At 35.6% G+C, this 15,428-nt stretch overlaps 1 protein-coding gene across 1 annotated transcript in view; it reads right to left on the bottom strand.

The window, feature by feature from the left end:
• Positions 1 to 15,428, bottom strand: part of C3H8orf34 (chromosome 3 C8orf34 homolog) — a 401,548-nt gene that overhangs the window by 284,236 nt on the left and 101,884 nt on the right. The window contains 3 exon segments of the mRNA XM_066264685.1: positions 486 to 614; positions 7,679 to 7,810; positions 13,756 to 13,903. Of these exon segments, the coding sequence (XP_066120782.1) occupies positions 486 to 614; positions 7,679 to 7,810; positions 13,756 to 13,903 (409 nt within the window).

Below are 15,428 nucleotides of genomic sequence, written 5' to 3'. Positions count from 1 at the left end.
TGCCCTTAAAACTCCTCAATTTATCACAGAATGTTTTTTCTCCCACCCCCCTTTTTTCTTTTGAGAGAGAGAGAAAGAGAGAGACAGAAGGGAGAGAGATGAGAAGCATCAACTCATAGTTGTGTCACTTTAGTTGTTCACTGACTGCTTCTCATACATTCCTTGACCAAGGGCTCAAAACAAGCCAGTGATTTTGGGCTCAAGCCAGCAACCTTTGGGTTCAAGCCAGTGACCTTGGGATCATGTATGTTGATGATGCCACACTCAAGCCAGATGAGCCTAACCTCAAGCCGGCAACCTTGGGGTTTTGAACCCAGGCTTTGGTAATATCCCAGGTTGATGCTTTATCCATTGCGCCACCACCAGTCAGGTCTCTCACAGAATTTTAATGAAGATATTGGAAAGGGGTTACCGGCAGTATTAATGAAGGTTTCTACTTTAATATTGGTTAAAAATTTCAATTATGATTAAGTAACTGAACTTACTTCGAGAGAGCTTCTCAAGGGCTTTTCCCAGCTTCTTGCTCTCTTGAAGGATGTGGTTCAATTCATCAAAATCACGGCTTTCTGGTTTAGTTCGCCAGTTCCACTTAGGATGATATACTGACCTTGGCACTACATTTAAAAAAAATGATTACTTCATAAGCATGCTACATAGTGATAAGAACTATTCATCATTAAGTAAAGGAACTGTATCAAGATCAATACAGAATTAAATATGTCATCGATAGGGTTGTCTTGTGAGCAAACAGTGAAGAAGTTACAAAGCTAGGTTTTAAGAAATGTTTTAAATGAACAAATAAAGGAAAGTGTGGCAGTGTTTATAAAAAAGGAAAACTCAGGTACTTATTTAAAGCTAATAATTTCTATAATTTAAGGAAAATTCAAAAATAAAGTAGATTTTGTTTCTGTTTTAGCAGCTTAAAAATAATCACTAAATTCACCAGCAGTTAGTAAATATTTCAAAAACATTTTTGCTGTCTTCTAATAAAACATGGAAGACTATATTTACCTTCATTTTCCTCCAAATTCCAAATTCTCAGTAAAATTATGTTATGATAAAAAATATTTTGGTCAAAGAATTAGTTAAACAAGGAGAGAAGCAAGAAATAGCACCATGATTTTTTAGAAGATGCAAAATGGATTGATGAATGGTAAATAAATTTAGAAAGCAAGAGATTACTGAAACTTAGTTTCTTAAGAGAAAGATGGTCCCCAAATTTGGACATTTTAGACCATTTAAGCATTAAGTATCAATCAAGGAGGACCAATGAGAAAGTAATAAGGATATAAAAACTTAATTGTTTTTCAGATTGGAAAAATTTATTGACTGTCCAGTAGAACTAAAGGCATATTATCACTAAGTTTTACAACAGTAGCAATATCATGAAAGCTTTCAGAGACAAAAACAGCAAATCAAATTGCCATCAGACTTCTCAGTAGTTGCTTTATCCCAGAAGACATGGGAGAATTCCTTCAAAATTTCAAACGAAGATTACTTCCAACTTAGGATTTTATACCCAACTAAATGACCAATTGAGATACTTTTAATGACTCAAAACTTATCTTGCAAGCACTCCCCCCCCCCCCAGAAAACTCCTAGTGGAGGTGCTCCACCAAAATGAAAAGTGGGAAGAATCGGGATTCAGAGAGTAGGTGATCCTCCATAAGAAAAAGAAAAAGGTATCCCTAGGATGACAGAAGAACAATCTTGAGAGATAGCTAAGAAAGTGGCTAAAGATCAAGAAGCCAAGATTGGAACAAGAGGACAGAGGGTTACAAGAGAGAGGGATCTAATGTTTTTCAAATGAAATAAAGTATAAAACAAATTAAGGCAGAAGTTAGGATTACTTGATATTTTTTATTATTTGAAAGTGTTTTATACTTTATACTTTATTGCAGGATTTAGTAAAGCATTAGTGATGGATACACAGAAAACAAACAGAAACAAGTCAATTATTAATAGTCCACTAATAACAAATTAATAGTTATTTATTTTATGGCTGTACTGTGAAAAAGCAGATTAATGTAGTCTTACTATTATCAATGCAGAGTATATATTCGATCAACGTTTGAAATATCTGCATGGTCCCTGGCCAGTTTTCTCAGTGGTAGAGTATTGGCCCAATGTGTGGATGTCCTGGGTTTGATTCCCAGTCAGGGCACACAGGAGAAGTGCCCATCTGTTTCTTCACCCCTCCCCCTCTCGCTTCTCTCTGTTTCTCTCTCTCTTCTCCTCCCCTCCTGCAGCCATGGCTAGATTGGAGTGAATTGGCTCTGAGCACTGAGGATGGCTCCATGGCCTCCGTTTCAGGTGCTAAAAATGGACTTCAGTTGCAATGAAGCAAGGACCCCAGATGGGCAGAGCATCACCCCTTTGTGGGCTTGTCGGGTAGATCCTGGTCAGGGCACATGTGGGAGTCTGTTTCTGCCTCCCCTCCTCTCTCTAAATTAACAAAAATAAAAACATCTGCATGACTGTTCTGGGATGCTGAAATGGAACCTGGGTATAAAGCACAAAGTCTTAGAAAGAGGTCAAGAGACGATGTCTCAAATTTAAAAAGTAAAAGAGAACCATGTGAGTACCTTGTATGTTTTAGATATCTAGACTTATATACCAAAAGCAACATCTAAGGAGTTAAAAGTGGTTCCACATTAGAAGCAGAACAGAAGAGACAGAACACTGTTGCCTTGTAGTACCTACTATTTTACTTTTTAAACAATACATGTTTTTGTTTGATAAATGTAAATAAAATAAATTTTTAAATATTTATATGGTAAATCTATAGGAAAGACAGACTGTTGAAATATATGTTCTGCCATCTATTTAAAAAGTTTCTGACAACATCTACTATAATAAAAAAATATACTGACCCTATGACTCAGCAATCTTATGTCTCATAAATTATAATAAAAAAATAAAACATCTATACATATATAAATTCCAAGGTTGTTTATTGTATCAGAAGTGCAAGATATTAATTTATCTCAGCAGTTATGTGGTAGCAAAACTCCAGAAGTAATTTAACGTCCTTCAACAGGAAAATAAATTATGGCACATTCACACTATGATACCATATGCACTTATTAAAAACTGTAACTTAGATCTAAGTTTATTAGAATGGAGATATGCCCTCAATGCATTTTAAAATAATAAAATCAAGTTACTTATGTTTACAGTTTAAGCCAGATCAACTCACATATATTTTATGCTACTTTAGACAAAGAAAAAGATGTAAAAAATACTATCTATTTCAAAGGATATGAAAGATAAAAACGACTTCTGAGGGAGTGTAATTTGAATGCGCTAGAGGAAGACTATCTTTCCACATGTCTTCACTTTTAAATTGACAAAGTAAGCAAATATTGCTTCTGTAATCTAAACAAACCTAAAATTAGAAATAGAATCCAGCTGTTTCCTCTGTCTGTCTTTGTTTAAGGGACTCTGGGATGGAGATGTCAGCTAACATCAACATATTGGTGTTCAAGCAGTAGAGAGTAGACACAGTGACCATGATAAATGGTTCTAAAAAGACTTCCAGGCACACTGCTATTACCCCACAAGCCCAGGCACAGGGGAGAGAAATTCAGAAAAGGAAGCAGATAGCACTATATTCATACCATATCCTTCAAAAGATTGCTTAGCATTTTTGTTAAACCTCACTGAACAATTTCTCTTATCTACATCATTGTATTATCAAATTTTAATAGAGTTGTCTCTTTTTATAAAATTTATAGAATAAGATCAGAGATTTTTTTTAAAGAGACGTCAGTCCCAATTAATATTATCAAATAACCACCAGACATGGCCAGATGCTGAGTCATCCTGCCCTTGCAGATTTCCCAGCTGAATGTACCAGCATGGCAGGCACAGGTGGGACCAACAGAACCACCCAGTCAATCCACTGAATCATGAGAAAGTACAAATTGTTATTTATTTAAGCCACTGAGGATTAAGGAGGATATATGAAGCAGTAGAGAACTGATAAAACACTCAAAACACTCAAGGTCTTTGCTCAGCATCTTTCATGAGGAACTAAAGAAAAAATTTTAAATATTCTGTAGCGTGTGATTATATATATCTGATACCCAATTTATCAAGGAAACCAAACCTAGGACAACCAAGGTCATAGTACGATCATGGTCTAATCAACTACGCTGGGTGATTTCAAAAGATGTTTTGAGAAATAATGGAAGGACACATCCTCCAGATAAGAACATCTCTAACAGTTTCTGGTGGATTAAAAACCTTACTTATACTTAATAGTAAAACTGAGAGCTATGATTTAAATACATTTCTATAAATATTCTCAGAAGAAATGGAATACAGCAGAACAGTATCAACAACATAACGACCTACATGCAGTGAGAGAGGGCAAGTCTGTGAGGCAAAGCTCCTCCCCGTGCAGGAGTCTGTCTACAGTACCATGCAGAAAGCATCCTCCATTGGTCCACAGGGGCTTGCTACTTCACACACCAGCCTTCTATATCTTGAATAGGGCCAATTTTGAACAAATTTTTATTATAGTTATCAAATTCTGACTCATTGTGACCTCCACCAAAAGTTTCTATGGGTTAAAAATAAATCTACTGTTTCCTCCAAATAAGTTTATCAATAAAACTGCTAATACTTGATAATAATAGTTTATATCTATGATAATGATGGATATCAGTCTCTAGTTTTCTTTTCTTGTAATGTCCTTTAAAGTTGTTTAAATAGCAGGGAGATGGAGGCCTCATAAAGGACTGGAACATGTACTTTTTCTTCTCCTCGTCTTACGTCCTCTCAAAATGTTTGAATTCCCCTCTGAAGCCATTTTGGCATGGAGTTCTCTTTGTGGAAAACTGTTTAATGGTAAATTAATTTCTTTTTGACTGACATAAGACACTTAAATATTTCCATTTCTTTTTAAATCAGTTTTGGTGATTTCTGTGTATCAAGAAACTTGTACTTCTAATCTAAATTGTCAATCTTACTGGCAAAGTTTCATTCAAAGTGTCTCCTCATTATTTTTTAATGGTGTCAGAATCTGTATCTATCTTCTTTCACTCCTTCTATTTGTACTTTCTTAAATCAATCTTGCTAGACTTTTATTTATTAATATTTTCAAATAACCAACTGCTGGATTTATTCATTTTTCTCTATTGTTCTATTTTTATTATTATTTTATCATTTATTTTTTTCAATATATCCTTGTTTTAAGTCATTATTTTCTATATTATTGAACTAAAAGCTGAGAGCATTAATTTCACACCACTATTTTCTAATACAGAATTTTAAAGCTATGAATTACCTCCAAAGCACTGCTTTCACTTTATCCTGAAATGTTTAACATTTTGTTTCTCACAATGTTGTCTAATTTTGAAATATTTGCAGGGAAGTTTCTAGGCTTATTATTGTAAGTTAATACCATTTCAGCAGCAAACATACTCCATATAACTTCAATCATTTTTTATGGTACACAAAATGGTCTAATCTTGGTGAATGTTTCATCTGGCATTGAGAATTACATATATTCTACTTGAGATCATGTCAATACAATAAATTTTTTAAATAAATAAATAAAATGAAGAAAAGAAAAAATGCTTCTCTCGAAAGACCATATGTTTTAAAATATAAAATGAACACTGCATTTAAAAAAGAAGGAAAAAGCCCTGGCCGATTGGCTCAGTGGTAGAGCGTCGGCCTGGCGTGCAGAAGTCCTGGGTTTGACTCCCGGCCAGGGCACACAGGAGCAGCGCCCATCTGCTTCTCCACCCCTCACCCTCTCCTTCCTCTCTGTCTCTCTCTTCTCCTCCCGCAGCGAGGCTCTATTGGAGCGGAGATGGCCTGGGCGCTGGGGATGGCTCCTTGGCCTCTGCCCCAGGCGCTGGAGTGGCTCTGGTCGCAACAGAGTGACGCCTCGGAGGGGCAGAGCATTGCCCTCTGGTGGGCAGAGCGTCGCCCCCTGGTGGGTGTGCCGGGTGGATCTGTCTGACTGTCTCTCCTGTTTCCAGCTTCAGAAAAATACAAAAAAAAAAAAAAAAAAAAAAAAAAAGAAGGAAAAGAAGAGAATTATGTACACTGCTCACAAAAATTAGGGGATATTTTATAGCTTCATATTTATTTTTGAAATATCCATTAATTTTTGTGAGTAGTATATATTCTAACTACACTAAGTAGAGTGTCCTAAATATGTCAAAGTGGTTGATAGTGCTCAAATCTTCCACTAACTTACTCGTTTTTTGGTTTATTTATTTTATTGTATTTTCATTTAGTTCTATAAACTTTTCCTTCCATGTCTTTGGGAACTTTGCCCTTGGGTCCTCTTTACCTCTAGTGATACTCTTCATCTTGAATCCTACTTAGTCTGATATTATAATAGTCATTATGGCTTCTTTATGTTTAGTATTTTAAACTGCTTTTGTCTTTATGTTTAAAATGTATCTTGTAAACAATCTATACTTTTATTCATCTAGCCTAAAAATCTTTGCTTTTTAATTGAGATTTTTAGTACATTTACATTTATTATAATCATTGACACCTTTGTAATGAAACCTACCATCTTGGCACTTGATTTCTATTTTCTATTTTACCAATCTGTCATTATTTCTCTGTTCCTCTTTTCCTGTCTTTGTTTTGGGAGAATAAATCATATTTTTCTTTTGGCATCCCATTTTAACTTATCTATTGACTTTTTGTTTATGCCATCTTGTGCTTTGTATTGTTGCTTTACATTATTACAATATGTACCTTTACCCTTTCACAGGAAAAGTTAAAATGATATTCTATCACTTCAGGAACAATTTAATATATTTTGACAATATATTTCCAAATAATAATTCTGAATCCTGTATTCTTATTGTCATATATAAGCTCTACACATACTATAAAAACTCACTTTCTTATTAAGTTTGCTTTAAAAAGCTAACAGCTGAGTGGGACCAGAGCTTAGGAGTAGGTCACCTGAAGAGAAAGAAATGTCATGAGATGCCAGACCACCAGCAACATTCTGTGACTTGGCAGCACCCTGTAAGGAGCACAGTTTCTGCAGAATGAGCAGCCTTGCATTTTTCCCTTAGGTTGATGATATCTGGTACTGACCCCATTAAAATTAATAAGCCTTTAGGGTTTTGGATTTATCATGGGGTGAAGAGAAGAGGAGGAGAGTCAGAGAGTGAGGGAAAGAGAAAGACAGAGAGAGAGAGAGAGAGAGAGAGAGAGAGAAAACAAATAAATATAGGAGTTTCAATAAGAATAAGTAGGAATTCTGGGAAATAATGGGTGAAGGATTTCATAAAATTTTGTTAAATCTTTTGAATACAAATCTCCTTTGCTCCTCTTCTAAAGAGTTAAATTTGCTTTTATACACTTTATTAAATGCATGGGTGGTGTTGCTTTGAATATGATACAACAATGCAACTGGCCATGACAGGCCAGGGACCCGTTCCAGGCAATATACATTCTTAAAAGAATATACTCAAAAAGGTCTAAATCAATTACATATGCTGAATAATATGAATAAGTGAGTAGATATAAATAAAGCTCAATGTCAATGATGAAATAAATATAAAATTCACTTAGGATTAAAAGCCAGAAATATCATATGAAAAGTCTGGCTTTAATTCTTACCTTTTCTTCATTTTGTTAATAATGACTTACATATATGAAATAATTTTTGAATGACAAACTTCCTTACATGATTTGGATTCTGGTGATGGTGGAGAAATATTAGACACAGCAAGGTCACTTTTTGACTTTTTTGGCTTCTTTGCATTTAGTTGCCAAGGTTTATCATAGCTTCTAAAATCCCTTCTTGTTCCTTTATGTTCTGTTAAAACAAATATACACAAATATAAGCTCAATAAGTGATTTCAAGACTCATAGAAAATTAAATTCATGATGTTATTAGGTATACTCAGCAAAACCTATAGGTCACCTTATATCAAAAATAATGCAAATATTCAAAAGCATTTCTTAATTTCCCCTGTAAATTTTACTTATCAGTTTGATAGGAATCACATATGGATTAATATGATTAAAATCATTTTAAACTGTGAAGTTACTTGAAAGGAATGGATTATCTTTACTTAAAATAACATTCTTTAAATGCTGCCATGGAAGAAACCATTGTATTCTGTTATAAGTAAAAACAACTAAACAGGAAAGTAAATTTTACTCACTAATGTTAGTTTATCCATTATGCATTATGACAAAGAAAACTGACATTCACCTAAATTTCTTCCCTAGCATCACTCATTTTTTCCCACTTGTCTCTTCAAGAAAGATTAATTCAATCAACTTTGGTGAAAGCTATAGTTCTTCTTCAAAGGTTGTCAATGCCATACCAATTCCCAAATTAAATAATCTTTTCATAAGTTCATCCCTCTTGATTTCTCTACCAAACATTTAATCTTTTTAGACAGACTTGGTGAAATTTTTCTTCTATTCTCAGCACATTACATTCTTTTTGTCCCATTAAGCTGACTATTCCTTCTCTGTCTCATTCATTACTTCCTCATCTTCTTTCGTCTAAGTGGCATTCCTTAGAGTTTCCTACTGTCCTCTTGTTTAAATTTGCAAGTTATCAAAGGACCCTGGCTTTATGAATGACTCATACATCTTTCTCTGGCCACCCACTTATAAATACCAAATAGATATCATGATTTGGATTCCTCAAATGTTCATATTAAGGTGGTACTTAACTAGATGTTATTCAATTTTTCTACTTCTAGCAACCCATTAAATACCCAAAGAGCCATTAATATTCTAAAACAGTAGAAACAGAATACTGGTGTGTGGTTTGCCAGAACCCAGGAGGTATTTCTATAGATAGGGTTAAGACAAAATACAGGCAAACCAGAAAGACATTGGAGGATTTCAAGACATCCACAATGCTTGCCCCTATCTCAGGGTTATCTCCTTATGTTGTTTTATAATCTCTCAGAATTTTTCTTTCTACATTATCCATCCTAGCACCATAATTTCTTCTAATGTGATATGACTATAGGAAAAGTCCTGTTTGTAAGATATAGCATCTCACCATGTAAAGAAAAGCTAAGAGGAACCAGAGATAAAGGATACATTGGATTTTGTAGCTTTTTAAAGTCTCCACTACTGGTAAGGAAAGATATCCATATTCATTTAAATAATCTACTAACAACATTATTCTTATTTAGTTGTTTGAAAAGAGATAAGAGGCAGAACATCACTCATCAGTTTAGCAGAGACCCGCAGGATTCAACTGATAAAGGAAATTTTAGTAGTGGCTATGATTTCACCTGTCTTTCTAAAACTTTTTAAAAGGTTTCAATAAGTTTCAAGCTATATGGTAAGAGGACAAATAAAAATCCACCTATATATTTATTGACAAACCTAAAACTAAATAGAACATCCATTTGACTAAACAAAAAATATGATTTAAAAAATCAATATACAAAACAAGGATACAACATTCAAGATACAGGGGAAATTGACAGTTTTACCAAAAACATCCTAGGAAACATTCAAATTTTGGACTGTGGCTAATTTATCAATAAATATAAAAGAAAATGTATTCTATGAAAAGAAAAGAAAGAAAAGAGGAGATAGGCTAACTAATCTATAATTTAAAAAAAAATGACTGCAAGCACAAATAAAAAAAAGACGAGATAAGAAAATACTGATAGAAATCTAAAATGAAATAGCAACATTTAAATTTGTATTCAAAGCCAGAAAGAGAAAATTGATACTGTAGAAAATTGAGTCACTGACACAGAGAACAAACACACTTGACAAATAAATCTCCCTAGAGGTTAGTCTATACCGAAAGGCAAATACCATGGGGAATGCAATCAGAGGAATCGAGAACAGTAAAAGGAAACTCAATTTACACATACTTGATTTTCCTTAAGAAGAAATTAAAACAAATATAATAGAGAAGCCACTACTAAGTACACAAAGGGATCCAGGGGTCCCCAAACTTTTTACACAGGGGGCCAGTTCACTGTCCCTCAGACCGTTGGAGGGCCGACACATACAGTGCTACTCTCACTGACCACCAATGAAAGAGGTGCCCCTTCCAGCAGTGCGGTGGGGGCCAGATAAATGGCCTCAGGGGGCCGCATTGTGGCCCGCGGGCCGTTAGTTTGGGGATGCCTGTATCTAGGCTTAAGACTTGGATCTACTGATTGAAAAGATTCAGTGAATACAAAGAAAAGTTAGAGAGACAAATATTTAGATGTATTCCCAATAAACTTGAATATTAGAAATAAAAAGAAAGCAAATCCTGTAAGTGCTTTAAAAGAACAATTAGAATATCTAAAAAAGAATTAAAATAAGGCTGCTTTCATGTTTGTCCTTGACAATATTAAATGATACACGTTTGAAAAGATGTTGTGTCAAGTTGCTAGATACATTTAAGGCAATAAGAGGACATCTTAAGATACAGTAGTTTCAAAAAGTATTACACCCGTATACTTGGAATATTGAGACATCTTCTAGCTAATTAGAACATACACCAGAAGAAAAAATTCAAAATTGCAATCAGAGTTTAAACTGGCATTATTTAATGTCACCCAAATTAAAATTGTTTCAGTTATATTCATATCCAGGAATTATTCTGTGCTTTCCTTCTCCCATTTGTCATATTGCTCCCTCCAAAATGTTTCCTCTTCACCGTCTGGAACATACATTTCATGGTAAACAGATACTCCTCTTGCCCCTTTCAGGTCTCTTAAGAGACACCTCATTTCTTCTACAACAGCATTCTGTGCTCTACAGCTTCCTGGAATGGAGAGTGTTCACTCCTCCATGTGGTACTCACCACAGCGTAGGCTCAGTCATTTGGGACCATCAAAGTTAAGTTGAAAGTCTCCTCTGTCTTGTGGTTAATGCTACCTGTCCATACTACTCACCGCTCTTCACAATTGCCATTATTCTGTTGCCAACAACCCTTGCAGTCCTACTCAAGATATTGGCACAGTCTCTCTTCACCTTTCAACAACCTGGATGAAATCCTGGTGACCTCTTAATCTTTAGACAAACCACGCATTAAGCCTCAGACCTTCTTGTCCTCCTCAATTTAAAAAAGGTTCACTTCCCTGATGCTTAAGAATCTCCCAAACTGAGGCCACCAACAGGACTTGCTCATCATCTGGAATCATTACACCTCAAAAATCTCAAACGGCAAAACTTGCTGTCCTTCTGTACCTCCCACATTCTCACCGCACCTGCACTCACACTGGTCTCCTGAAGGTCTTCCGTGCTCTGCTTTGCTTTTCCTGTAGAAATCTTTTCCTTTCCTTGCTCACTACGCTCTCACACCAGACCATGTGCTTTGATCACTTGCACGATTTGCTGACAAAAGTGCTCAACTCTTTTGCAAAAATGGTTCTTCCACCCTCCATCCTCATGGTGACAAACCACAACTCTGTCAGTCCCTCCAACTGTTTTCTCTGCTCCCCTCCCAGAACTTCCAGGCACTGAAAAATCACAAACTCGCTAATGGTTTCCATGATGAATTCATCATGTCTAACTTCAAATAGGCTGGAACCACCTACAGTCTTTTTAAAAATTTTCCTTTTACCAACTCTTTTTTCCTTTCCCTTGGAGACTTTTCACAGTTAGCATCACTCATTTCAAACTCCCCAATCCAATCCCCAACCCTCTTGTCCTTGGTAAACAACTTATTTCTCAAGAAACAGACAAAATTTTAGGTATCAGACCTGATCTCACATTGGACTTCTTTCAGCATACCTCCTACTCAATCTATAAAATTTACAACTTCTATTCTTTCACTCCCATGGTTTCAATGATTTTGTGTATGCTATGAATGCCTTCTCTGTGACTCCTGCCTTGACCCATCTTAAAAACTTCAGACTCATACCTGCCTGCTTAACTGCCTACTATGATGTCCCACTAGAAATTCAAATTCATCAGTAGGAACTGGACTTACTACTGTCATTCATAAATTTATTTTAATCCTGGGTTTACATCTTGCTTTATTAAACAGGCACTTATGCCATATCCAAGTCAGTAAACTGGGAGTTGTAATAATCTCTGCCACTCCATCCTCTTTAAGCAGTGAGTCATGAAGTATTGTGCCAGTCAGAATCCTAAGATGATCCCTATGATCTTTGTCCCTTGATGATATATCTTACAGAAGTCCTTGAGTGCAGACAGAATCTTTGACTTACTTCAAACCCAAAGAATACAGCCAAGATGATGTTTAACTTGCTAATCATAATGCTATAACAATGATACGTTACATAGGACTCTATTTTATTAAACATGAATGAGAGAAATTCTCATGCTGGTTTTAGAAAAGTAAACTGCAATAATACGAGAGGCATGTGGCAAAGAACTGCAGGTGGCATCTAGGAATTGTGAGCAGCCCCAGGCTGAAGTCCAGCAAGGAAACAGGGACCTCAGCCACACAGCTACAAGCAACTTAATTCTGTCAATAACCTGAATGAGTTTGAAAGCAGGTTCTTTCTCATTTCAGACCCATGAGGAGAATGTAACCCAGCCAATATCTTGATTCCTAGATTTGTGAGATTAAACAAAGGATCTAGTTAAAATGTACACAGACTTCTGACCCATGAAAACTGTGAGACATTAAATGTATGCTGATTAAAGCTGCAGAGTTTAATAAAATACTGCCTATCCATATACTGTAATTTATAAATATAGGTTCATATGTTTCATTGGGCTCACAGATGTTCATCAGGTCTGTTTCAACATGGTAAATGCTATCTTTGTACCCAAAGTCCACGCCTATATACCCAACCTTCTCAGAGCCTAAACCTTAGAAAGTGGGGCCAGGAAAAACCAAGAGTCACTCTTTTGTATTCCAAAAGTCCACACCCTTGTTTCCTGTATAATGCAGACAACTTCCATATGGATAACCAACATCAGAGATGTCTGCATTCCAGGAAAACCTTAAATCCTACATACTTTAGTGGTTTTGAGACAGAATCTCAAGAAGGCACCAATATGAGTACACAGCGACAGAAGACCAAAATCCTTTCATAGGCTCAGTAAAGCATGAAGAGGATGAGAGAAGTGAGGGTGTGGCTCAGGAGAGCATTTGGAGTCCTATCAGCCAGATTCCCAGGGCAATCAGGCAAGGAGTTGGCTACTAAGGCAACTGGCATTGGGGGATTTGGTTTTGAAAGTAAAAGCCAAACAAACAGACCAGTGTGAAGAAGAAAAAAGGCTATGGTCTAAGCAAAGAAGAAAGTCAAATCTACCCAATTATCATACAGTGCATACTGGGAAGATGAGGCTATTGCCTCATGGGGAAGCTGGTTCTCCAATGTCCATAGGCTCTTCCTAAGGTTGATCTTATTACACAGATAAAATTGGGGCTGGGGAAATAGAGAATAATCACAAGTTTGGGCAAGAATAAAGGTAACTTTGTAGAAAACTATTGTTTACCTTTCTACGGATGAGTTGTAAACATTAAATACACATTCTTCATAAAAAGAAAAAAGAAAAAAGCTTAGAATAATTAGCTTGAATTCACAGAGAATGAAATCTTTTCATGAAAATATGAATCTTTTTTCTATAAAATTTGATACATAATTTCTCACATTATACATAACATAATATATAACAATATATTCAAATTCAAGAATATTTTTATGACATATTTTAACATATGGGTGAAGTCACAGATCAATACCTGAAACTCTAGGTGACCATATACATTTATCTCATTATAATCAGAAAGACTCTTGTACATTTTTACATTAAATGTATCAAAATTAACTATAAAATATATTGTTCATTTACCTGATGTTTCACTTTCTGCCCAGAGCGCTGCAGATCCAGATAGAGTCCTCTGAAGTGGTCCACGGTTCCCTTGTTTAGACTGAAGATGGTCAATGAGAAATGGGATCGGCTGGTCAGGAGTCTCAGTTATTAATTTGGTCATTAGTTCCTGAAGGCAGAATAGAGAATACATTTACATCCAACAATAATCACAAACACTTACTCAGCACTTACTATTGCCAGGCACTGCTCTAGCTGCTTCATACACAGGAACTCATTTAATCCTAAAAGCAATCCTTTCAGATACAAGTTACTGTCCTCATTTGGAGGGAACTGAAGTGCAGAAAACTAAGTTATCTGTTATGAAAGCTAACACATAGCTAAGCCAGGATACATCAATTTCTTTCTATTTTTATAATTCTGCTTAGCCAAAGACGTACTAGAGATTTAACCTAATTTCTTTTTAAAATTATAGTTTAAGAGTTTTAAACTTCAGATTACTATTATGGAAGATGACATTATAAACTAAACTTTCAACAAACCTCATCATATACCTTATATACCAATGACACTTGTTTCTTCCTAACAAGATATAAATATCCCAAAATGAAGAAAATATTATTGGAATGAAATAAACAAGTAACAAGTCACAGAACCACAGAAATTAACAAGTGTCTTAAACTAGCTACCAAACAATACAGAATTAGTTTTACCCAAAGCCCTGATGGGTATGCCTTCTTTCTGCTCTTTTCAATCAATTAAGCAATGAAGACCTCTCTACCTGCCAAACCAGCTGTTCCACTTTTGTATAGCTCTAATGATGCCTAAATTGGACAGAAATCTGACTCAAGGTAATAGCTACACTCTGTTTCTTTTTCCTGTCAGGAACAGCAAAGAACTAGCTCCAATGTGCCGTCAGTTAGAATCCCAGATTGTTCTCAGATGAACACCTGCCAAATTGTATAGATATCATTTTGTGCTGTGTAATGGGCTTTGTAACCTTGCATGCACCATTTTGCATTTGTTTCAGTCACAGTTCATCTTGTTGGTTTTAGCTCAGAATTCTAGTCTGTCAATTATCATTTTAAGTTCAGAATCAGTGAGAGGCCATAGCTCTTGTGAGGAGGCCAAACAATCAGATATCCAGATGCTGACAGAAGGGACACTGGAAATTTCCTATCCCATCTCTTTTTGGTTGGCAGCCTATTTTCCTCTGCTTCGAATGCTTGTCTCTCAGATGTTTAGTTGGCTGGTGGCAATCATTCATCTCTAATGATACCTTCTAAGATACCTATCTTCCATAAATCTTTATCACTTCATTATTTTATTTTATTCACATCATTTAATACACTCCAGAATCATCTCATTTAATATTTGCTTATTTGTTTGCGCCCATGTCTACTCCTCCCGACTCACTAAGAGCCAGGACTGCCGGATTCAATCTGTACTCTCCCCTTAGGGCCTGGAACTCCACCTGGCCCGTAAGTGGTGTTGAATGACTGACTCATTGACTGAATGCTTAGCTTACCACAAGTAAATATTAGTGATTAAAGGGTCTTACTATCCTAAGAAACGAAATTTCATGCATTCAGAGATTTCTTAGTTTAGTTTAGCAAAATACACTGTTCTGACCTCCTACACCATAAACTGCTGTCATGATAGCTCACGATTCTTAATTGACATTTATATCAATC

Source organism: Saccopteryx bilineata, chromosome 3, assembly GCF_036850765.1.
Source record: "Saccopteryx bilineata isolate mSacBil1 chromosome 3, mSacBil1_pri_phased_curated, whole genome shotgun sequence".
Lineage (NCBI taxonomy): Eukaryota > Metazoa > Chordata > Mammalia > Chiroptera > Emballonuridae > Saccopteryx > Saccopteryx bilineata.
This window is presented reverse-complemented; position numbering and strand designations above follow the sequence as displayed.